The sequence below is a fragment of the Dermacentor variabilis genome, chromosome 4 (genome assembly GCF_050947875.1).
Source record: "Dermacentor variabilis isolate Ectoservices chromosome 4, ASM5094787v1, whole genome shotgun sequence".
NCBI lineage: Eukaryota > Metazoa > Arthropoda > Arachnida > Ixodida > Ixodidae > Dermacentor > Dermacentor variabilis.
The window spans coordinates 235,925,333-235,948,923 of NC_134571.1; the positions used below are offsets into that span (position 1 = coordinate 235,925,333).

The 23,591-nt window shown below is 47.6% G+C and overlaps 1 protein-coding gene across 5 annotated transcripts in view; it reads left to right on the plus strand.

Moving 5' to 3' along the window:
- Positions 1-23,210, plus strand: part of LOC142580215 (nitric oxide synthase-interacting protein) — a 249,724-nt gene extending 226,514 nt beyond the window's left edge. For 3 of the 5 annotated variants that reach the window (XM_075691115.1, XM_075691112.1, XM_075691114.1), the window contains one exon: positions 22,648-22,816. In XM_075691115.1, coding sequence (XP_075547230.1) covers positions 22,648-22,708 — 61 coding nt within the window. In that variant the 3' untranslated portion in view covers positions 22,709-22,816. Of the gene's footprint in view, positions 1-22,647; positions 22,817-23,083 lie in introns of those variants that run through there. The other 2 variants (XM_075691116.1, XM_075691113.1) reach the window with 2 other exon arrangements.
- The last annotated feature ends 381 nt before the right edge of the window (positions 23,211-23,591 follow it).

Here is a 23,591-nt window from a genome sequence, read left to right on the forward strand (position 1 = left end):
ATCCTGCTTTCCGCCATTACTCCCGGTGACGACACCTCGTCTGCTTTTACTCCTATGACCCTGCCAACAATGTACGTTACGTTTACCAACCCCCGTGATCCTGGCATATTCTCCGGCCAAGATAATGTCGACGTTGAGGACTGGCTCAACCTGTATGAATGTGCTTATGAGTGGGAACCTGTATGTGACCCTTGACCAACCAGCCCCAGTGATCTGGGGCTGGTTGGTCCCATATGCCGAGCCGCGCCATTACTCGCTTCGCCGTATGCCTCCTACCTCAGGCGTATCCGTCAATGACAGTCGTCCTGCTCGCTCACCGTCACCACAGCACCGTCGGTTCCCATCACCCCAGCCCTGCCGCTATTCGTCGCTGACCAATTATGGACCCTCCCGGATGGAAAACTAGACCATGCAGCTCCTGGGGGTAGTGCTGCATTATCTTTGTCGTGTCGAAATCCTCCATTGACGCTCCCAATAAACCAGAACTAACTTGATGTTCACGTCGACGATGTCCCTTTGACGGCGTTAATAGGTACTGGAGCACAGGTGTCCACTATGGGTTGTAACCTCCGTCGTCGACTGAGAAAGGTTTTCACGCCTCCTACTAGAGCCGTACGCGTGGCCGATGGTAGCACTGTTTAGGTCACTGGTATGTGTACTTTCCATATCAGTATCGCCGACCGCCACATTCCTATTCTTTTTACAGTGCTGGCCAATTATCCCCATGGCCTAATCCTCGGACTCAAATTTCTTACGGCGCATTCATCTTTGATTGACTGTTCTGCCTGTACCCTTTGCCTTGAACTTCCTCTACTTGCACTTGTTCGTTCCGAACTGCCGAACAACTTTAGTACGACCGCCTTCTTCCACCTGCGGCCTAAAGCCTTGACTCGTCGATTTGCTATTATCTTTTCCTGTGCCCTATGGTGATTACGTCGCCACACCTTTTCCTGAGGACCTTCTGATGTGCAATATCATTGTGCCCCACTCTGTCGTCACCGTCGCCGATAACCGGACATGCCTCGCTATCATCAATTTTGGTCTCACAAAGGAAGTTCTACCCCAAGGCATATCAGTTGCAACGCTGCGTGCTATGGGAAGATGACCATGTCACAACATTTTCAGAAGACGTCTGCTCAGGTTCTTCACCATGTCTACAGGATGCTATTTGCCCTGACGCAACATTTCGTCCCATGATTGCTGCGGACCTACTGCCTGAACAAGCAGCAGCTCTGTGTCCCCTTTTGGTTTCCTACCACGATATCTTCAACCTCAACAATTTCCAATTGGCCCAGACTTCAATTGTTAAGCATCACATAAATACTGGTAATGCCAGCCCTCTACCGCTGGCAGAGGGCTGGCAATGCCGCTGGCCATATCGAATTTCTGCTTCAGAGTGTAAGGTTATTCAAGATGAAGTGAATAAGATGCTTGCCAAAGATATTGCTGAACCTTCATCGAGCCCTTGGACGTCGCCCATGGTACTTGTTAAAAAGAACGATGGCACATGGCTTTCCTGTGTAGATTATCATTATCTGAACCGCATCACCAAGAAAGACGTCTACCCTCTGCCTCGCATTGACAACGCCCTCGATTGTCTCCACGGTGCCAAATACTTTTCATCAATAGACCTTCACTCTGGTTATAGGCAGATTTCTATGGATGAAAACGACCAAGAGAAGACAGCGTTAGTCACCCCTGATGGTCTATATCAATTCAAAGTTATGCCATTCAGTCTACGCAATACCCCAGCAACATTCGAACATATGGTGGACTCTTTGCTTCAAGGGTTCAAATGGTCAACATGACTCTGCTACCTAGACAACCATTCTCGTATTTTCACCTACATTTGAGACACACCTTGAGCGCTTATCAGCTGTTCTTCAAGTCTTCTGTGAGGTGGGGCTGCAACTAAATTCATCGAAGTGTCACTTCGATCGTCGGAAAATTAGTGCTGGGCGACTTCATTGACGCTTCCGGTATTGAACCAGACCCGAGAAAGTTCATGCCGTCACGTCTTTTCCTGTACCATGTCTGTCAAGGACGTCCGAAGTTTTGTAGGACTCTGGTCCTACTTTTGACGCTTCATTAAAGACTTCGCAGTGATTGCCCGACCGCTTACTGATCTCCTGAAGAAGGACATGTCGCCAACGTAGGGCCCCGCTCAAACTGCCGCATTTGCCCAGCTCACCAACATTCTCACCACGCCACCTATACTGGCCCACTTTGACCCATCCTCTCCTACAGAGGTGCATACCAATGCCAGTGCTAACGGTATCGGAGCCGTTTTAGCCCAGCGCCAACAAGGTCAAGATCGTGTTATCGCCTATGCTAGCCGCCTCCTCACAGCAGCGGAGCGCAACTATTCGATAACAGATCATGAATGCCTGGCTCTCGTCTGGGCAGTTTCCAAATTCTGCCTGTACTTCTATGGCACGTACTTCTCTGTAATCACGGACCACTACGCGCTCGGTTGGCTTTCCTCATTCAAGGATCCTACCGGCCGGCTTGGTCACTAGGCTCTGCTGCTGCAAGAATATTCCTATGCAGTAGGGTAAGAGTCGGGCCGATTACATCAAGACGCAGACTGTTTATCACTCTATCCAGTGGATGAACCACCCGCCGACCCTGACCTCGATGCCGACGCTTGTGTTTTCTACGTTTTTCAGCTGCTACACATTGCCGACGAGCAACGCCGTGATGCCACCTCGTGCGCCATCATTGATGGCTTGGAATCTTCGTCTTCTGATTCGTCCCTTCACCTGTTTGTTCTCCGGAATGGTGTATTATACCGCCATAATGCACGTCCCGACGGTCCTGCCCTACTCCTCGACATTCCTAAGCAGCTGTTCTCCAATAACTTCACCATTTACCAACAGCAGGTCACCTTGGCGTCTCCCGCACCTACGACCGGATTCGCCGATGCTTCTTTTGGCCAGGCCTTGCCCGCTCCATCCGGAAATACATTGCAGCATGTGAGAAATGCCAGCGCAGAAAAACCACCAACGCTCCCTGCCGGCTGCCTTCAAATGCTCGACATTCCTTCGGAACCGTTATTTCGTGTTGGCGTGGACTTACTCGGCCCTTTCCCGCTATCCACGTCTGGCAACAAGTGAGTGGCTGTGGCGACAGATTACACTACGCACTATGCCATCACCAGAGCTCTTCCAAGGAACTGCGCCACAGTTGTCGCCGATTTTCTTTTACACGATGTGATTCTGCAGCATGGCGCTGCACACCAACTGCTCACTGACCGTGGTCCGACATTTCTTTCTAAAGTCGTCGCTGACATCCTGCAGTCCTGCTCAACCAAGCACAAGCTGACTATGTCTTGCCGTCCACAGACTAATGGTCTCACAGAGCATCTGAATCGTACCCTAACAGACATGCTTGCAAAGTATGTCTCGTCCAACCATACTGATTGGGACCTTGCCCTGCTCTATGTCACTTTTGCATATGTCTTTGCATCACGACACTGCCGGTTATCCCCGTTCGTTCTGTTGTTTGGCCGAGAACCCACATTGTCACTGCACGCATCTCTTCCATCTGCCGCAGCAGACACCAGCGAGTATGTACTTGACGCGATCACCAGGGCAACCCAAGCACGCGAAATTGCCCGCGCTTGCCTCTTGACCTCGCAAGAGAAGCAACGGCGTTTGTACGATTGCCAACACAGAGACGTCCACTCTTCGCCTCGATCTCTGGTATTCCTGTGGTCCCCGACTCGTCATGTTGGCCTGCCAGAAAACTCCTATCGCGATACACAGGCCCATATAGAGTACTGCGTGTCGTGACTCCAGTTGCGTACGAAATTGCCCCAGTTAATACCAGTGCCTCATCTGCCCCGAATTCCACTGACGTTGTGCATGTCGCACGTCTCAAACCATATTACTCTTCTGTTATCACCCCTATTTAGATGCCCCGGGATGGTGCTCCTGCCGCCGAGGGTGATGATACATGCATATTGCATGTTTCTTGTAGACGATGCACGCACGCTCACCGACGAAGACGACAAACGCTCTCTGGCTATCGAGCTGTTGGCTGAACTGGCCAGCACTGCATTATCCTTGGTAAATGTACTTTGTAAATAGTCTCCGGTTCCTAATCCTTCGATCGCGTAACAATATGAATAGCATGAAGAATGATTCTTGTGGCACAATTTTGTACTGATTCTAGACAGTTTGTTAGGTATTTTTGGTTAGGGCTCCAGATGGCAGGGGCATATTCCAGCTTAGAGTGTACAAGTTACTTGTAGGCAAATAATTTTATGTTTGGTGGCGCTTGATGTAGATGATGTTGTCACGATCCGCCCGGGTTCGTGAACGAGGGAGGGCTCGAGGCACCTTCCGTTAGATGCTCCGCAGCATGGTGGTGATGAAAGATGATTGACCGCCGAGCAGCTGTGCTCGTCAGTGTTTATTGGGTGCGGTGACCAATGTTGCCTACCGAGCCTGACAGGCCACCGAGCCTAGCGGGCCAACGAAGATTATATCCGTGATGGTGTCACGTGCTTGTTACACCCCCTTACGCCCAGTATGTTTGTTAACTAAAAGAAACAAATGTCCAAGTTCAGAGCATGAGGCACCGCCGCCGTCCCAGCCAAGTCGACGGTGCCTTCTATCCAGGTGAGTAACGGTCCGATTGCCTCCGCCTGGGCACTGGTGTTGACGGGCCGGGTGCGGCAACGCTGGGTGCTGCCTGAGCCAGCCTCGCATTGTCGGGAGGGTCCGCAATGGTCGGCCTTGTGAGTGGTGTCAGACTTGACACCAGCCCATCGGGCACCGCACCACTGGCAACGCTTGCCACTTCCTAGGTGGGCGGTGCTCATCTGGAAGCGACTGGTATTGCCGCTATTCCTCCTGCAGGCTGGAACTCTGAAGTGGCAGTCGAGTGTGCTGGCCAGGTGCCGAGGCGAGGCCTGACATGGTCGGCATGTCTGTGCCATGTGGCCCCATCTGGCATGTGGACGACCAACAATGAGGTGCCGGCAGGAGACACCACCTGTCCGGCGGACCAGGTGGGCTAGGATGGAAGTTCCTGGGGGAAAACTAGAGTTCCCAACTCCAGCAAAGGCCCGGAACGGCACCCTCGGACAGCAGCCAGCTTCTGCTTCAGCTGCTTCAGGAGCGCTGTAGATCGGAGGTCCGGATGCAAGACGTCCAAGGACGTCTTGACCATCTGATCCAGCAGGAGCTCACACGGGACACGGCCAGCGACATCGTGGGGCGTGGTCCAGTACTGGAACAGTATCCGGGCAACCTGCATCCGGAAATCCCCAGTCTAGCTCTTCTTGAGCTTGTTCTTGATGGTTTGCACCACCCGCCCGGCTGCACCATCTAAAGCAGGGTGGTACGGCGGAACCATCATCCGGCGAATTCCGTTCTTCGTCAGCCAGGCCAGGTACTCTGTGCTGGCGAAAGCAGGGCCATTGTCAGACACGATGGCGTCCGGGAACCCCTGAGCGGCGAAGACCTGTCTTAGCGCTGCAATCGTCGTGCATGCTGATGGAGTTGTGACAGGTAGAACCTCCACCCACTTCGAAAAGGCGTCCACCACCACCAGGAAGTAATGGCCCTTGAAGGGCCCTCCAAAAACGACATGCAGGCGGAACCAGGGTCTCTGTGGAAATCGCGGTGGAAATGGGGTGATTTCCACATGATGTGAGGCCCGCTGATGCTTATGGCAGATTTGGCAGCTCTGCACCATGTGAGCAATGTCCTGGTCCTAGTCAGGCCACGAAACATGGGACCAGGCCACCATCTTGGTCTTTTCCATGCCAGGAAGACCCGCATGCAGCAACTGCAGGGCCCTAGACCACCACCCTGGAACCCCACATTAGGCAGCCCTGCTGCAAGCTCAGCTCAGCAGCATTGTGGCTATAGGCCTGCTGAACCAATTCCTCCCCACAGGACTCCGTCTTGACCACCTGAGACAGGACTGGGTCCTGGCTGGTCGCTTGCGATACCGCAGATCTGGAGAGCACCTCCAGGTACGCGTGCTCCAGCATGAACATTTCAGCAGGTTCTTGAACAGCATCAGGCCCCCTCTGGCAGCGGCAGGCGGCTAAGGGCATCAGTAGGTCCCAGGTCCTTTCCCGGATGGTAAACCAGCTGGTAGCTGTAAGCTGCCAGCCTTAATGCGCAGTGTACCACTCGACGTGACGCTTGCACGGGAACTGCCTTGTCAGGCCCCAGCAGCCCCAACAGCGGCTTGTGGTCCGTGACCGCCTCGAACTTCCAGCCCCACAGATACTGGTGAAAGCGTTCGACACCGAACATGGCGGCCAGTCCTTCCTTGTCCAGCTGGCTGTAGCGTGGTGGTTCCGCAGCATGAAGCAAACGAGAAGCAAACGACACAGGGCATTTCTGGCCAATCTTGTCCCGGTGTGCTAGGACAGCTCCCACGCCGTACGGCGCCGCATATACGGTCAGGACGACAGGCTTGGCAGGATCAAAGTGTACCAGAACTGGAGCCTTGGTGATTAGCTCCTTGCTGTGCTGGAAAGCCCGATCCTGTTCCTTCTTCCAGACCCATTGCTGACCATCTCGAAGCAGAAGATGGAGCGGCTGTAGATCCTCCGACAGGTTCGGCAGGAAACTCCTGTAGAAGTTGATGAGGCCGAGGTAGCTCTGAAGCTGCTTCTTGTTCTGGAGCTCAGGTGCCTTGAGCATAGCATCAACTTTGCAGGGAGCCAGGGCTAGACTAGCCTGGAAAATGACATGTCCCCATTACTCAACACAAGGGGCCAGGAAAATGCACTTTTACAGCTTGAGCTTGAGACCAGCATCCTCCAGTCATGCCAGGATGTGGAGGTTTTGCAGGCGGTCCCTGTCATCGCTGCCAGTGACCAGGATGTCATCCGAGTACACCGCCATGTGCCTCATGCCCCTGAAGAGGCTGTCCATTTCTCTCTGAATTATGGCTGGGGCTGAGGCCACGCCAAACGGTAAGCGCGTGTACTGGAAAAGCCCCAACGTTGTCGCTATTATGACATACTTCCGGGAGGCATCCTGTAGCACCAGCTGCTGGTAAGCACCTCTGAGGTCGAGCTTGGTGAACTTCTGTCCACCGGACAACGCTGACCAGAGATCTTCAATCCGGGACAATGGGTACTTCTCGACGGTAGCGACGAGGTTGATGGTAACCTTGAAATCCCCCTCATATCCTGACACTGCCGTCTCGCTGGAGGACTGGTATGATGAGAGCGGCCCATTCAGACGTCTTGATGGGCACCAGGATGCTCTCTCGCTGTGACCGTTGCAGCTCCTGAGTGACCTCATCATTCAGGGCAAACGGCGGTGGGCGAGGCTTGAAAAAACGTGGCTGGGCTCCCTCAGGTACATAGATGCCAGCCGTCGTGCCGGCAAATGTGCCCACCCCTTGCTGGAACAGGGACTTGAACTTGGTTTGGAGGCTGGGGACGTCTTTCACCACATGCATGCTGGCTTCCTGATACTCTGGCAGACGAACGCCCAGTGCATGAATCCAGTTTCGGCCCAGCAGCGTATGACCTTTTGGTTAAGTAAAGGGGAAAGGAGGGTTGCCTCCCTGTTGCCACAGCGAATGCTGACCTGTGCCTGAAGCTGGACCTGGGAGAGATGCCCAGAATAGCTGTGCAGCATTACACTCGAAGCCTCGACGGAGACGCCGGAGAAAGTACGCTTGAAGAGTTTCCCAGCCATGGCCGACACGCCGGCCTCTGTGTCCAGCTCTAGGGAAATGGGGTGCCAGCAGATTTCGACAGTCAGCATGTATGGCGGCACAGACGACGATACAAGGCCTGTGGGCCACATGTCGAAAATCAGCGGTTTCTCGATCACGGCGTGGAGCGTGGCCGCGGAAGAACTTGAGCCTGCTGCCGCATGGCCTCGCCGCGTACCCTTGCGACGGCTACCCTGGCCGTGGGCTTGTGTGGTCATCATCATCATCAGCCTGGTTAAGCCCACTGCAGGGCAAAGGCCTCTCCCATACTTCTCCAACCCGGTCTACTACCCCGGTCATGTACTAATTGTGGCCATGTTGTCCCTGCAAACTTCGTAATCTCATCCGCCCACCTAACTTTCTGCCGCCCTCAGATGACGTTCATGCCCAGGTGGTACCTGGGCATGAACCAGGCGGCTGCTGCTGTTTGCTGTTCGTCCTCCCTCTTTGGCATGCCCGTGCCAGGTGCAGTTTTCTCGCGCGTAAAGCATTGTGCTTTAGAGAACTGGCACTGTGAGGGGGAATGGGCACCTCCACAGCGACCGGCGGTCACTGTAGTGGTGAGCCAGTTGGTGAGCGAGTCACCCTGGCAATCTCGCCGGCGTCTTTGGCAGCAGCTTCCACTGCCAGCGCTGCCTTAACTGCGTCGTCCAGCGAGGGGTTGGGAAACTCCAGGAGTCGCGTCTGCATGGCAGGGTTGTTGATGCCGCAGTCAAAAAGGTCCTGGAGCAGCGAGTCCAGCTGGTCCCCGAAAATGCAGGCACTCGCTAAGCCTTGTAGAGCAGTGACAAACTCCCCGAGCGTCTCTCCTTTCCGGCGGCTCCGGTTGTTGAAGGGGAAACACTCCATTAGTGTGGACGGTGCTGGGTGAAAATGCGAGCGCATTATGGCGAGCAGCTCCCCCAGCATCTTAACACACGGCATGGCTGTCTTGAGAAGGTCGAGCAGGAAACTGAAGACGCGGGTCTCGCTGTTTGGCCTCGGGTGTGTCGTTTGCCCGGAGGAACACGCGGACTTGTTCCTCGTAAATTGGCCAGGCAGACCTATTTCCCTCGAACGGCTCGAGCCTTCCATACAGTGACACGGCGGCAGCGACGGAGGGCGGTGTTTCGCAGCTTGTGGTTGCGTGGGACGATCTGTGGGTACTCATCACCAGTGTCACGATCCACCCGCGTTCGTGAACGGGGGAGGGCTCGAGGCACCTTCTTTTAGACAGATGCTCCGCAGTGTGGTGGTAATGAAGGATGACTGACTGCCAAGCAGCTGTGCTCGTCGGTGTTTATTGGGTGCGGTGACCAATGTTGCCTACCGAGCCTGGCATGCCATCGAGCCTGGCGAGCCAACAAAGATTATGCCCGAGGGGGCGTCACATGCATTTTACACATGTTTTAAGAATCCAAGGCTTCTGTTAGCAGATGATGTCACTTTAGTGACATGCGCGCTCCAGGTTAGATAGTTGGACAATGTTACGTCTAGGTATTTATAAGACTGTGTTGATGCTATCGTGACGTGCGGGATTGTATAAGGGAATAGGAGAGGATTACATTTTCAATGAAAGGACACAAGTTTGCATTTATCGGGGTTTAGTTCCGTGAGCCATTATTTACACCAGTCCTGGACGCAATTTTAGTCACTTTGGAGAGTCAGTTGACCAGAGGAGTTAGTTTCTGTGCGATAGATAACACAGTCATCGGCAAAGATACGGACGTTACAGGAGACATGCGTTGGTAGGTTGTTATTATATATTAATTATAGAAGGGGATCAAGGACTGACCCTTGCAGGACGCCTGATGTTACGGGAAGAGGCCTAGAAGCTTGATTATTAACGTTAACAAATTGGGTACGGTTAGCCAGAAATACTTTTATCCCCACTGCAATGTGTTATAATGTAAGTTTAACCAAGAAAGCTTTACTAGCAAGCGCTTGTGAGGAACCTTGTTCGGCTTTCGCGAAATCTAGGAAGATTGCATCAATTTGAAGGTTACGATCAAGGTAGCTAACAAAAATAGCTCATTGTGTTTAACAAGATAGGTTCTTATGGAATCCGTGTTGAGAAAAATGAAATAAATTTATAATAGAGTCAAGAAAATTCATTATGCAAGAATAGATAACATGTTCCATAATTTTGCATGGCACACTTGTTAAAGAAATGGGGCGGTCATTAAGGGGTGATTCTTTGTTACCTTATTTGAAGACCGGAACGACCTTCCCCACCTTCCAATTGCTGGGTATGCTGCCTGTGGAAAGTGATTGCGTGAACAGTAATGATGGATACACTGAGGAAGCATTCCTAGTGTTTTTTTTTAAAGTTTGCTGGTAATTTCATCAGTACCTGCAGAAGATGACATCTTAATATTTTAATGATAAAGGCGATGCCATGCGCAGCAAATGTGACTGGTGGCATTAGTGATCCTGGTTGGAGAGTTGGGACTGATGGTGGCATATCAGTTTCTTTTATGAAGACGGATGAGAATGCAGTGTTAAATATATTTGCACATTCAACGTCGCTCGCTTCGTCGCCAAGTGTGTTGGTGAGTGTGACGATAGGCACATGATCAAGGATTTGAACTTGCCAGAGCTTTCTGGGGTTATTGGTTAGGATCTTCAGCAGATCAGTTTGAAAAAAATGCGCATTTGGCATTACAAATGGACTGCAAATATGTTGACTCGGCCTGGTAGTATTTGTTCCTTGCGCATGTGCTCTGCTTTCGTTTTGCTGCACAGAAAAGTTATCTCGAGTGTTTTTGAATACTTTGTGAACCATGATTTGTTATGATTGGCACGAAATCTAATGGTGGGAATAAATTTTGTTCTGTAATTTTGGTTTTAAAAGCAAGCCAGTAGTGCTGAATTGACGAGTTGTGGAAACCTCTTCTGAAGTTTGAAAAAACAAAACCGAGCAATTGTTGTTAAATTCATTGTAATTGCCTTTGTCGTAAAGGCAAATCATTTTATGGAACGTTTGGCGCGATTCCGGGATGAAGGTGAAAGTAGCATGTAGGATTTTGTGCTCGCTAATTTCAAGGAAGTAAGTAAGAGTTGATAAACTTTCAGGGTGATTAGTTAGTATAAGGTCCAAGATGTTTGGCGATTCACGTAGGACGTGTGTGGTTTCTTTTACTAACTGGGTGAGATTGAAATTTAGACAGACGTAAAGGAAGTTATTTCTTTATTGCTTGTTGGTGTTAAGTTCTGCCAGTCAATAGACAGGAAATTAAAATTGCCAGAAACGAGAATGCACGTGTTGTTGGGATGTGTAGCATTAGGTTGATTTATGCTATCGTTTAGGTTGTAAAAAAAACCTAGATTGCTGTAGAGGGGTCTGTAGTAGACACCTAGTGTGACAGTTTAAGGTGCGGAACGGCAGATTACTCATAGTATCTCAAGCTCTGATCAGATGTTAATAACAGAACAAGGCAATTGCTGATTAGTGGCAATTAGTACACCTCCTCTTCTGGAACCCTTGCTGTCCCTTCGGAAAACATTAAAATTAGGTAGACCGGCAAGAACTTTAGTATCGGTGACTGATTGTACTCTGCAGATTTCTCGATTACCTGATTGATTGCATGGATGATTCATTGTACAGTATCCCTTCCTGAAGCCAGCTTGTTCCCTTGGTTGACTGAAGTGTTGCCCTTATTCTATCAGAAATTATCTATTAATGGAAATGAAAAAAGGTGGCTGATCTGAAATTATCTTGAATATCTTTAATGGGCTTCTAATTTTTCAATTCTTTAATGTCTGTGTCCTTTTTTGTGGATTACTATGATGCTGGCATTCTGCCAGTTCTCTGGGACCCTTGAAGTCGTGAAACATTTCGTATAAAGGGCCGCAAGCTTTTCAAGCATGTCTCCTCCACCTTTGACAAAATCTACTGTTATTCCTTCTTCTCCTGGTGCTATTCCTCATTTCGTGTCTAAGGCCCTTCTAACTTCATTGCAAGTTATAGAAGGAGCCTCTGTAACATTTTCATTACTACTTCCTATGGAGGTAACCTGGCTGCTCCAGGTATTGTACAGGTTAGCATAGAATTCTTCCACTGCTTTTACTATATCTTTGAGATTGCTGATATTTCCCTGCTTACCTCTCAGTGCATACATCTTGGTTTGTCATATACCAAGTTTCCTTCTTACTGATCTTATGCTGCGTCCATTATTTACAGCTTCCTCAGTTCTTCGTATGTTATAATTTTCGAATATCCCTTATTTTCTCCTTGATCAGTTTTGACATTTCTGCAAGTTCTATCTTATCTCTTGAGTTGGACACTTTCATTCTTTGTCATTTCTTTATTAGGTCCTTTGTTGCTTGGGAGAGCTTACCTCTTGGTTGCCTTGGTGCATTACCTCCCACTTCAATCACTGCATCTGAAGCCAGCCTAGTTACGATTTCCTTGATTACCTGTATGTCATCTTCATCTCACTCTTCTAAGGCTGCATATTTATTAGCAAGTACCAGCCTGAATTGGTCTGCTTTTAGCCTTACTGTGTCTAGGCTGGCCTGTTTCTTCTTGACCAATTTTACTCTTTCTCTCTTGAAATTGAGGTGGATCCTAGACCTCGGTAACCTACGATCACTGCACTTTACCCTGTCTAACACTTCTTTTCATTTAATTTTATTTTATTTTATTTCCTTAAGGACCCCGTGGTAGGGGTATTACATAAGGGGTGAGAATACAACATATACAAACAAATGTTATAATGCATTCAATTCTGTAAATAAAAAGTTATATCTTGAACAAATTGTGAAGAGCAGGTGATGGCAGTGATTTGATGAGGAAGGCCATTCCAGACTTTTGATGCTCGGTAGAAAAATGAGGCTGAAAATGTATTTGTGCGTGAATGTGGTTGTGCTACTTGCTGGGGATGGCCAATGCATCGTGACCGGCGCATTGGGGGAACAATGTGTGGTGGTCGATTAAGCGTCGAATAGTAGAACCTGTGGAAGAGGGAGAGGGTGGTAATGCGGCGATAGAGGGATAGAAGTGATAAGGAAGATTCTTTTTTTTAAAGGATGAGATGCTGACGTTGGTAAGAGTATGTGGAATGAATATACCTGGTGGCGCGATTTTGAACTGCCTCGAGGGCATTGGCGAGATACGCTTGATGCGGATCCCGGATTGCAGATGCGTATTCGAGTTTCATTTTTAGTTGGCATTTATTAGAGTTGAGTGTCATCAGCCAAACATCACACCATTCTTGTACCCGGTTAAGGTCGGATTGAAGTGTTATTTGGTCAGTGATGGTATTGACTGCGCGGTAAATAACGCAGTCATCGGCAAACATATGGATATGGCAGGACACATGCAAGGGTAAGTCGTTAATGTAAATTAAGAAAAGAAGGGGGCCAAGGATGGACCCCTGTGGTACGCCTGATGTGACGAGTGTAATGTTTGAAGCGTGGTTATTAAATGAGACATACTATGAGCGGTTAGTTCAAAATTGCTCAAGCCATTTTAGGATATCAGGATGCAAATGCAAACGAGAAAGTTTTAGTAATAGGCGTTGATGAGCGATTTTGTCAAACGCTTTTGCGTAATTCAAAAATATGGCGTCTGTTTGTATGTTACGGTCAAGATTAGCATGAACATCATGAAGAAATAGTGCAAGCTGGGTCTCACAAGAACGGCCCCTGCGGAACCAGTGCTGTAGAGGATGAAAGAAGTTGTTAGCGTCTAGAAAGCTCATAATATGAGAAGAGATTACATGCTCCATGATCTTGCAGGGAACACTTGTCAATGAGATGGGGCGGTAATTTAGGGGAGATTTTTTGTTGCCCGATTTGTAGACTGGAGTAACCTTCCCCATCTTCCACTCGTCTGGCATGGTGCCTGTGGAAAGCGACTGAAAATAATAAATATAGAAACTCTGCAGAAATGTCTTTCCTGTTTTTAGTAGTTTAGAGTTAACGTCGTCGATGCCAGATGATGAAGACAACTTAATATTTTCTATCACAGATAAAAGCCCACGTACTGTGAATGTGATGGCTGACATGTTTCATTGTATATTTATGGTTGGCGGGGTAGGAAGTGTGTCCATTTCATTAGTGAAGACTGAAGAAAATGCGTTGTTGAACATATTAGCGCAGGTTAAATCTGTTACTGATTCATCCAGCTCGTTAGTAAGATTATTGATGGCTGATCCGCCCACTAATCATCTGATCATCACGGCAGCGATGACGCGGTAGGGCAGGCTGCCTCAACGTTGTCCTCACAGAAGGCCCGGCATGATTCAGACTCCTCCGGAGCTTTGTTTTCGCAAGAAACCTTCCGTTGCACTACGTGGAGCACTTGAATGCCTTGGAAAAGGATGTCGGCAAGCTTCGTGTAAGGCATGCATGGCTGACGGACATAGGCCTTGTCCATGCAAGCCAGTGAGAAGTACGTGGCGAGATGCTTTTGGCGATCTCTCCTCAGTGTTTTTTCTGGACTTCTCCAGTTGATAGGCTGCCGCGGCAGCCTTCTCGCAATATTTAAAGTGCCCCTTTTGGCGCCACCAAAAGTGATGCCTCTGCGGTGTTCGCATATCGCTTGCCTCCCGTGGTACCTCTTTGCAGTTGTTATAGCAGTGCCATTCTTAAACGCCGGCAGCCGTGGCTTGTTACAAGCGATCGGGGCACCCAGGAAACAGTTCAACGAGTGAACACAATCAGTGGTGGGGAGGGGCACTGGCCTCCCCACCATTTTCTCACATCAGCTCTGCCATCCCCCTATTCTGATTTATTGATGCAACCCGGTTATAACAATTATCGGTTATAACAATGGAGTTTTCATGGCACTTGAATATTGTTGTGAGTGGGTTCGACTGTATTGCTTTTTATCTGGGAGTCCTCTATGGGAGAGGACGGGGCCGTTAGCATTGTATAAGCCTCAACAGTTCTAATCGCACTAAAGTCACTGATATCCCAAACGATGCCTGATAGTTCCTCAAAGAGTCATGCTAAGCTAGCCTTACTCGACAGAGTTCGCGTGTTAAAGGTTGCCAGGGTCAAGCTTCTGTTGGATGCCTCTCTGGGTCCAGAGATTCTTTAGCGCCCTCTGCTGCATTACAGGTCTGACTGCTGGCTTGGTCAGGTGCTTCGCAGCTGCTGGGGATTGAGGGCCATGAGTTAATTGTAGGAGTCATGAGGGAGGTAGTGGCCGAATACTGCAACAAGGAGGCCAATTCCTGTTCTGGTGAGGGAGTGTATTTGTTGAAGCTTAGTGGATCTTCCTAATTAGATTGGTATAGCCTCAGTAGTTCTCGGCGTTTTTGCCAGTGTCAGGCGCCGCTCCAAGTCTGGAGATGTAGAGTACCAGAGGAAGTGAATTCGATATTACCACCTTCAGACTTAAAAAAGTGTGTATATAACAGAAAAAAGAATCTAGAGGATTCGAGCTTCTGACTATGACAACCGAGCATCCAAGCTAGCTCAGTCAGATAACCTTGCAGGCTGCGAAGCCACCTTGTGGTTGAGAATTTCAGACCAGAGGATCTTATTTGCGCAAAACAATATGGGTAGCACAATATAGAATTGTTTCTAAATGGTTCTGACCTCGTATTTCCAGAATCTCACGTACGCAGCTAACCGTGAACACGGCCAGGTATACAAGACGTTTGCACGACCACGAACAGCACTTAAATCGAGTTGCAAAAGAATGGTGTAACTGGTCGCTTCTCTCACCCGAAAGGCGACGAGGCGCGGGGTACATCCATCTTATGCTATGTTGAAGGTCGAGCCGTTGAGAGTGGATAAGCTGCACTGCCATTACATACACGTAAATATATGCGGAAGCTTTCGCACACGAACAAATCCAAAGACTCCAACACCGAATTTTGTGGAACACGGGGTCCTTAATGCTACTCGTGCTTAAAAATAATAACGTGCACGATGCGGTCACTTCGATTACAAAAGGGGGGCATGTAAGTAGGCCCGTTTCGGACTTCCAACTTATTCCTGGAGAAAGTAGACAGATGCACATAGAGCACATGTGCGTAGAGATAAGAATGAAGAGCATTCACCAAGGCCCCGCACGGGTGTGTGCATGAGCAGGTGTTTTGTGTGTTGTGACACCATGCCTGCTGAAGGCCCAACCCTGGCCGTGAGCGAAAGTAGGAGGACCTTTCCATACTACAACAACAATTTCATTACATACATCCAACCCTCCCCCATTTGGAGGGTTGGAGGTTTGGAGGGTTGGATCAGTTCGGGGGTGCTGCCTACGAGAAAGGCAGCACCCCCAAACTGATCCACTGGGGGAAGTCGGCACTTGCTTTTCCTGTCCCCCTTTGCAATCTTTTCCTTTCTCTCTTAGTTTTACATCTGTCCTATCTTCTATTCTCTTCTCATCACTTCTGAACTAGGTGGCAAGGGTGTGTACTATAACCAGTCTTGGGTATGCAGTAATCCCTCGCTTTGACAAAGTCAGCGGGACTGCAAAAAATTCGTTATAAGCGGTAATTTGATATAAATGACCACCAGAGAAAAGCTAAAGCAGTCGAGCTTTAATTGTGCCACAACTGTGAGGAAGTCAAAATACAATGTATTCAGTAAAGGAAAACTTTATTCAAGAAAGGCAGTGGGCTTTGTCTGTTTCAAGTTCTTACCGGGCACGAGCAACTCCTGCTCTAATTTGATCAAGCATTGCTCGAGGCCGTGGTCGCCGCCCCCGCATTCAACCTTATTTTGCACCAGGCGTAGGTACTGCCGCGTCTGCACCATAGTTAGCACTTCACGTGGCTCTTCGTCCGTCGGCTCTTCATCCTCGTTGGGACCACCAATAGTGTATTGTCAATTAGTATCTCCGCATCCGTCACTGGGGTGACTGCGGGAGCAGTAGCGTCAGCTAACGCGAATGTCTGGAAGTCGTCTTCTAGCTTTTGGCCGGCGATTTTATGAAGAGCCTCATACAGATCGCTGCAAGTCCGGTCATCGTCAAGCTGGTCATCGTCAGGGTCGCTGAAGACAGTGGCAGTTGGCAACCTTCGAAGGTGCGAGTTCTTTTAAGGGGGTGTGTGGAGGTCATGGAAGACTATGAGAGTATCATGCTGGAAAGTGCCGCAAATGCTTTGGCTTGAGTCTGAGGTTGTGTTTGTTTTGCTCAAAAAACGATTAGCAGCTCATTGTGGGTACACAGCGCAATCGTGAAAACTGAACAGTTTTGCAGTAGGGGCTTTGCATGATCACTGGGCAATTTTTTCTCAAGGTGTGCAACTGTGAAGTTTGCAAAACAAGAGTTTTTCGGCACACAGTTGTTGATGACACTGTGCTAATTCAACAATTCGAATGTCGGTGTCTGCGCACCCTCACGTCCGGGCCATTGACAAAGGTCTAGGAACAAAATTAAATGACCCTACCATGCATTTAAACTGTTTGTCTAAAGTTGGATGGTGCAAATCGAGCACGACCGGCTTGAGAAGATTGCCGAGAAAACACCAGCTTGCGTTTTCGCAGCTTAAAATGAATCAATTGCTATTCAACGAGTACTTAAACAATGCATTTATTGAAACCATTACAAACCTTGACGGGAAAACGATCGAGGCAGAAAAGCTACAAAAATGCTTTATTCATCGTTTTAAATAAATACTCTTGGTTTTAAATAGCATAAGATTTTTTTTCATTTTGTGTTTTCACAAACTTATATATTCAAGAATGTGTTAGGTTTTTTTTCGTTCCTTTTCACATTTTTAAAAATTTTTTGTACAGCGACACAGTACCTTTAGGAAACTTTCCTCGTCGTAACTTCACATTGGAGCGAAACACAACACCATGGAACAAACACGCAAGATGTTTCTTTCTAGCGATGTGTCTCCCCGGGATCCTGTTTTCAGACGAAGCGTAGCGTCAGCGATGCTCACTGCAATCTTTTGGCGCTGGATCACGGCTCAGAATAAATGCACGTGGCATGAATGGTGCATCATAAACTCTCAATAATATTTCCAGCATGATAGGCCACCACAAACAGTTTGGGAATTCACTCTGACAAGGGGCAGATGCATATAACTTACGTGACTCGGACCAGTTCGAAGCGCGAGCGGCCATCTTCTCCATCGGTGAGGTCGCCGGCTGTCCGGCTCATAACGTCAGTCTAGAGTGCGCACCCATTGGTTGAGACTCGTGTGCATCCACTTTGCAGGAGTCCTTTTTTTCTAAAGTTGTGAGCTGACCCGTTCTAATTACTGATTGCTAAATGTGCAAAGTTGGGCTAATTCTGATGCAAATTTTTCTGACTAATCTAATCAGATTCATTGAAAGGTTTTGTGGGGAGTGGGGGAAGGCTATCTATCTTTCGAATTGCATGTGCCAGCGCATTTTGGCTGTCTGTTCTGCTATATTTTGTAACGCACAACACTGCAATAAACCAGTTGGTAGTTTGCGCTCAATCTTTCTATGTGGCTGTTGTGTATCGTCTTGTTTCCCACTTTTGCACATTCAGCAATCAGTCATTAGAATGAACCAACTAGCCCTTTAAGACATTCTAATCTGACCCATTCATGTGGCCCAGCACTTGTGAGGCCACTCTAGTCATGCTAGATGACAGTACAGGATTTTTTTTTTAATTTGATGGAATCAGGAACAATGCAAGACTAGAAAAGTTGTAGCTCCTGCATCGTCGCCGTTTTCGCATTGTGGTAGTTAATGAATAATTCATCGCACAAGTGCCGGGACATGCTAAGATATATCATATTTATCCTGTTGCAGAGAACGAAGTTTGCGTTCGCAGGGCCATGTTGTTTGGTGAACACTCCACCCACCACAAGACCTGTAGCAGAGCCCGTGCGATCCACAAACTACCTGCATGCATCCTGCGTAGTGCTCTTGCCCGCATGTACACCCTTCACAATCGTGGCAGGAACCCCATGAGCGCACAGGGTTGTCAGCATTATGCATGCGGTCTATATGTTTGGTCGTCAGGCAACCAACTAGGGCATCAAAAACCAAGGCACTGCCCTTTGTGTTATCGCACAGTTGTTCCCTCTAGATTTCTGTCTTGCTGTATTTGTAAATATCCAAGTTTTTTTTGTTAACATTCTTTGCATCCAATTTACTATCTCCTTGTTGGGTTGTGCGGTTACGCATAGCTTTTAGAAGAGGGGCTCAAGCTGACTGGATTAATGCCTTCTCCTTCACCTGTGTTAATTTGCACCCTTATTGTAAAAGTGCCTGCACTCCTCTCACTTTATTTTTGACAACTGTGTAATGTCTATTTATACACTTTAAATAACCTTGTACTTGGTTGCCAATTTTCTTGACCTCTTCCTCCGTTCTGTGTCCACGCTTTTGAAATACAGATATGTGTGTGCTTTAGCCACCCATTTCTTTTCATTCATCTTCCTATGTTTTCTTCGAAACAAATTTTGCTCAGTGCTTCTCCATCTTCAAAAGAGTCCCTGTCCATGCTAGCCTGCGTTGCCTCATTGTGATTTTACCGTGGGACCCCAATACCAATAGGCCCATCAACCTTTGATCAATTGATCTGCTACCAACCCGAAAAAGTTTCCTTATCCACAGAATTGAACTTATGAAAATTAGTGCTAGCACCATTACTCCTTGCCAAATTCCTCGCTCAACCTCATATTTACTGTAGCCCCAAAGTGCACTACAGTTAAACCTCAATATAACGAAGTAGGTAAAAATCGTCAATTTGCTTCCTTATCAAAATTTTTTTATATTGAAATTCAACCTTTTATGGAAATAAGTACAGTCGCCCATCGATTTTTCTTGCATGGGAAGGGGACACAGAATTTTGCGAATTATCGAGCAATAAAAAAAAATCAAGTTTGAATGAGAAAACAATTAATTTTGATGAATTTAGGTGTCGGTGACGAGCGATACAGTTTCTTGCCGCGTCGACGATATCTTCATATAGGCGGTACAAATAAAGTGAAGCCAGCCATGCTTTCGTGTGCACTCCGCCCCCGTGGCTGATAGCATCGCCTGCACTGGGACAACACTATTATGAAAAGCGCCGACAGCAGAGAGCGAATGCTTCGTCTGCATCTCGCTCCGAGTCTCTGAAGCTCGAGATTACACAACCTCCAATACTAAATGCACGGGAAGAGAGCCTACATGATGCCACGCCATCTCAGCACACCCACTCTTTCCATACGCGGCAGATTACATCTAAAGCAGCGTGCACGGCTGCACATGCACTCAGCCGCGCTTACAACCATGCGCAGCCACGGCCGAGACGCGCGCCAGAAATTGCGAGCACGCCAACTTACAACCCCGCCCCCCCCTGGCCTTTGCGCCCTCTTGATCGCTTTCCTGCGAGCTAGCTCCCCTCCCCCTCTTTCCCTCTGCTGGCGCAGGAAGGCAGCACTCTTGAAGCCACCATCTTGTATCACCCTCGCACACTTTCGCTCACAACTAAAGCACGCGGGACGCGATAGGATCCTATTGCACTCGGACTTGGTACTGAACATGATGCAGCTCCAATTCAGCTATCGCTCTTGTCACGCCCTGCGCGATTTCAGAGGTGCGCTTACAAGCAGCCGCTTGGAATTGAGTAGAGAGTTTTATATTAGGGGACGCAAGCAGCTTGCGTACGCAAGACCTAGGGGCCACGTTACTGCACATCTTGCATACACAAGCTGCTTGCGACCCCTAATCTAAAAGTTCCTAATCATTTCATCTGCATCCGCGGAAGCTTCCATTTATTTTCTCGCCATTCCTTTGCCGCACAAGCGAAATTTCGATTTATCAAAATCGCATGCGAAGTTCGCTAAATTGAGGTTCTAAATGCATGGTGTTCTGTAGACAGGTTATAAAAAGTTAGATACTTTGAACATCATTATCATCATCATCAGCCTATTTTATGTCCACTGCAGGACGAAGGCCTCTCCCTGTGATCTCCAGTTACCCCTGTCCTGCACCAAGCGATTCCAACTAGCACCAGCGAATTTCCTAATTTCATCGCTCCACCTAGTCTTCTGCCGTCCTCGACTGTTTCCCTTCTCTTGGTACCCATTCTGAAACCCTAATGGTCCAATGGTAGTCTAAGCTGCGCATTACATGACCTGCCCATCTCAATTTTTTTCTTTCAATGTCTCTACTCATTTTAAGTGCTGTCCGAGGTCGTCCGAACGCCTGTGTAGTTTGCCTAGCCAAGTTCACGGCTGCCTGCGCACGCGAGAATTCCGGAACTACAAGGCCAGAACCGCTTAGAAATCATTCTATATTGAGTTACCCATTGCGATCAGCTAAACCCATCTATCGTGTACAAATCGAAGTTTTTAGGCATGTGGGGCCATCTGGGCTTTACTTGTTGGCGATAAGGTAGCTTTGCCCCCTACGGGTTTATCTGACTTAGCTATGTCGAATGCTCAGTTGCCATAGTCCGAAGTTCAAATCCTTCTATAAGACTTTTTTTCCCCCTGACGATAGTGAGATTGAATTTCATCTCCTCTAGTGGCCATCTGCAATCTTGGAGTGACGCCTGACACCGGCAAAAGATGCCGAGAGCGAGTGGGGCTATACTAATACAAGTACAACTCAAGTAGAAAGGCCCACTTAGCTTAAACAAAGACGCTCCCTCACGAGAATAGGAATTGGCATCCTTGGTGCAGTATTCAGCCACCACCTTCCTGATGATTCCTACAAATACTTTGTTAGATTAAAAATTTTGTTATGTTGAGATTTAACTGCATTTACTTTGAACTAGGGTCTGTATATGAGCTAGTTCGTTTAAGGACATCTTAAGGCAGGTAAACCGCAAATGGACAACGGAAAGAATTAGGACATCCTCTGTATGTCCTCATTCTTAATGCTCTTCATGTTTTATTTGTGCTTTACCTGCCTTAAGACTGCTCTAGTTATTTATTTTATTGACTTTGTTTGCTTGTGCTTTACCCATAAAGCCAACAAGGCATTACAGTAAGGAGGGGGCTTTTAATTCGTAAAACAGCAATTTTATTTGAAATATAAAGCTGTTTATAGTAAGTGCCAACTGCGCTCCATCGTGCACTTAAAAAGTGTATTAAAGGCGTAGTCATTACGAAAGTTCTGTGTGATAAACAATGCCTATAAACTTTGTAAACATTCCTTGGACATCTAAACTTTCATGCAATGTGCATCTGACATAATTTTGATAGGTGTTTTATGAATATTTAAAAATGCCTGAAGCATGTAGTAAATGGATGTCCAGTGGACATCTAAAATTTGGTCCCATTGTTATCCCATAGATATGTTCCTCTTTTATGTGTTCTGCATGTGCGTACAATGTATGTCTGTATGGCATCCTAGCTTTTGGGGGTATTTTAATGGCTTATGATGTGATGTGTGTTTCCTTTGTGTGTCGTTTTTCGTGCAGTTAAAAGAAACGTCTTAAGCTATGAACCAACTAGCCCGCCGTAACGTCCTACTATTTTAATCAATCTGGCACACATTTTTTATACTTCTGAATACACTTACTTAGCGTGTTGACAAGTTCAAAGATGCCACAGAAACCATCACTTCGTTCTTGAGAAAGCATGCCACTGACACTAGCAATCAAAATCCATGCTATGTCTGCACTTGTTTGATTCAAACAAAGGTTGCACTTTGCCTTACCAAGCGAAACTGTCCAGATTTCCAATAGCTCCACATTGAGCAGCCAAATGTGTGGCCTCACTTGCTCTTGGAACAAAAGAAACATAGTAATGCAGACACAGAAAGGGAATTTTTTGCTCGTTGTGTCAGTGTGAATGCAGAGAATATGATCTCACTGACTGCCACATACATTTTAATAGCATATGAATCTGGGAACATCTTTCCATACCTCACGAATTCTTTGTTGGGTGATGGGGAAGAACTTTGTTTGCTAGTGCGAGTTCCTAATTTTCTTAAGGCCATTAAATTTCTTAATGAGACTTAATAGCTCCACTGGCATGTTTATTTTAAGGACTTCCTGACAGACTAGGTTTTAGAGCTTTCTCAGGTATGTAGAATATCTTGCGACTGGCCCTGATAATGGCTTATTTTCTTTGACAGGGCGGCACTGGCTACTCAAGCACCAACCTCACTCTTGATGCCAAGGTCAAGAAGCCTGTGATGACTGTGTGAGGCAAGAGCATACTATACTGGACATGTTTTCATTCACATTTTTCATTGTGCACTCGCCTGTAAAGTTTGAGTAACGAATAAATAGAATGAAACTAGATTGCATATTGAAAGCTGTTTTCACTTTCTCCCCTCACTGAAGCAGTTTTGGGGATTGTGTTTAGCATACACCTTATCAAAAAGGGTACGAAGCAGGCACGTACCCAGAATTTTTTTTCGGGGGGGGGGGGGCCCAACCCAAGGTAACTTTTCTATGCAAATGAGGGGGGGGGGTACCTTTACTAGTACAAATGTAAATAATGCCCACCATTCGCCATAAAAACGCGTAAACCCACAAAAAAGAAATGAAATAAGGTGTATTTTACAGGTACGCCTGTGCGATACGCCTCTCCTTTACTTGGCAAACAAAGAACCACGCCAAATGGACTTGCGCAGGAAAGAAGCGCAGGAACAACACTGCCAAGAACAAGTAAAGAAGAGAAACTGTAAAATAAAGATTACTTTAGTAGAATAGAACTTTAAAAACAGTAGTTGGAAACAAAGGCACACGGACCGCGCGGAGTTGTGTTACTCCGCCAGCCAATGACAGAAACAAAAAAAATATCGTCGTCATGCAGCCTTTTCAACATGACGTCGTACTTGATACCTCCGGAGCGTCTGCTGTTCTTCAAAAGTCTTTTCATCGGCGGAAACAATGAGGTGTGCAACAGACATGGACAAAATGTATCGACTCTGAGCATTTCACTATTCAAAAGTCTGCTGTGTAGTTCATGTCACTGCTGAACCCGTTTTACTCATGAAACTTCACTGCCAACTGAAGTGAAACTTCACAACAAATAGTTGTAGCGAAGCAAGCATGTTGTTTCAGTTCAATA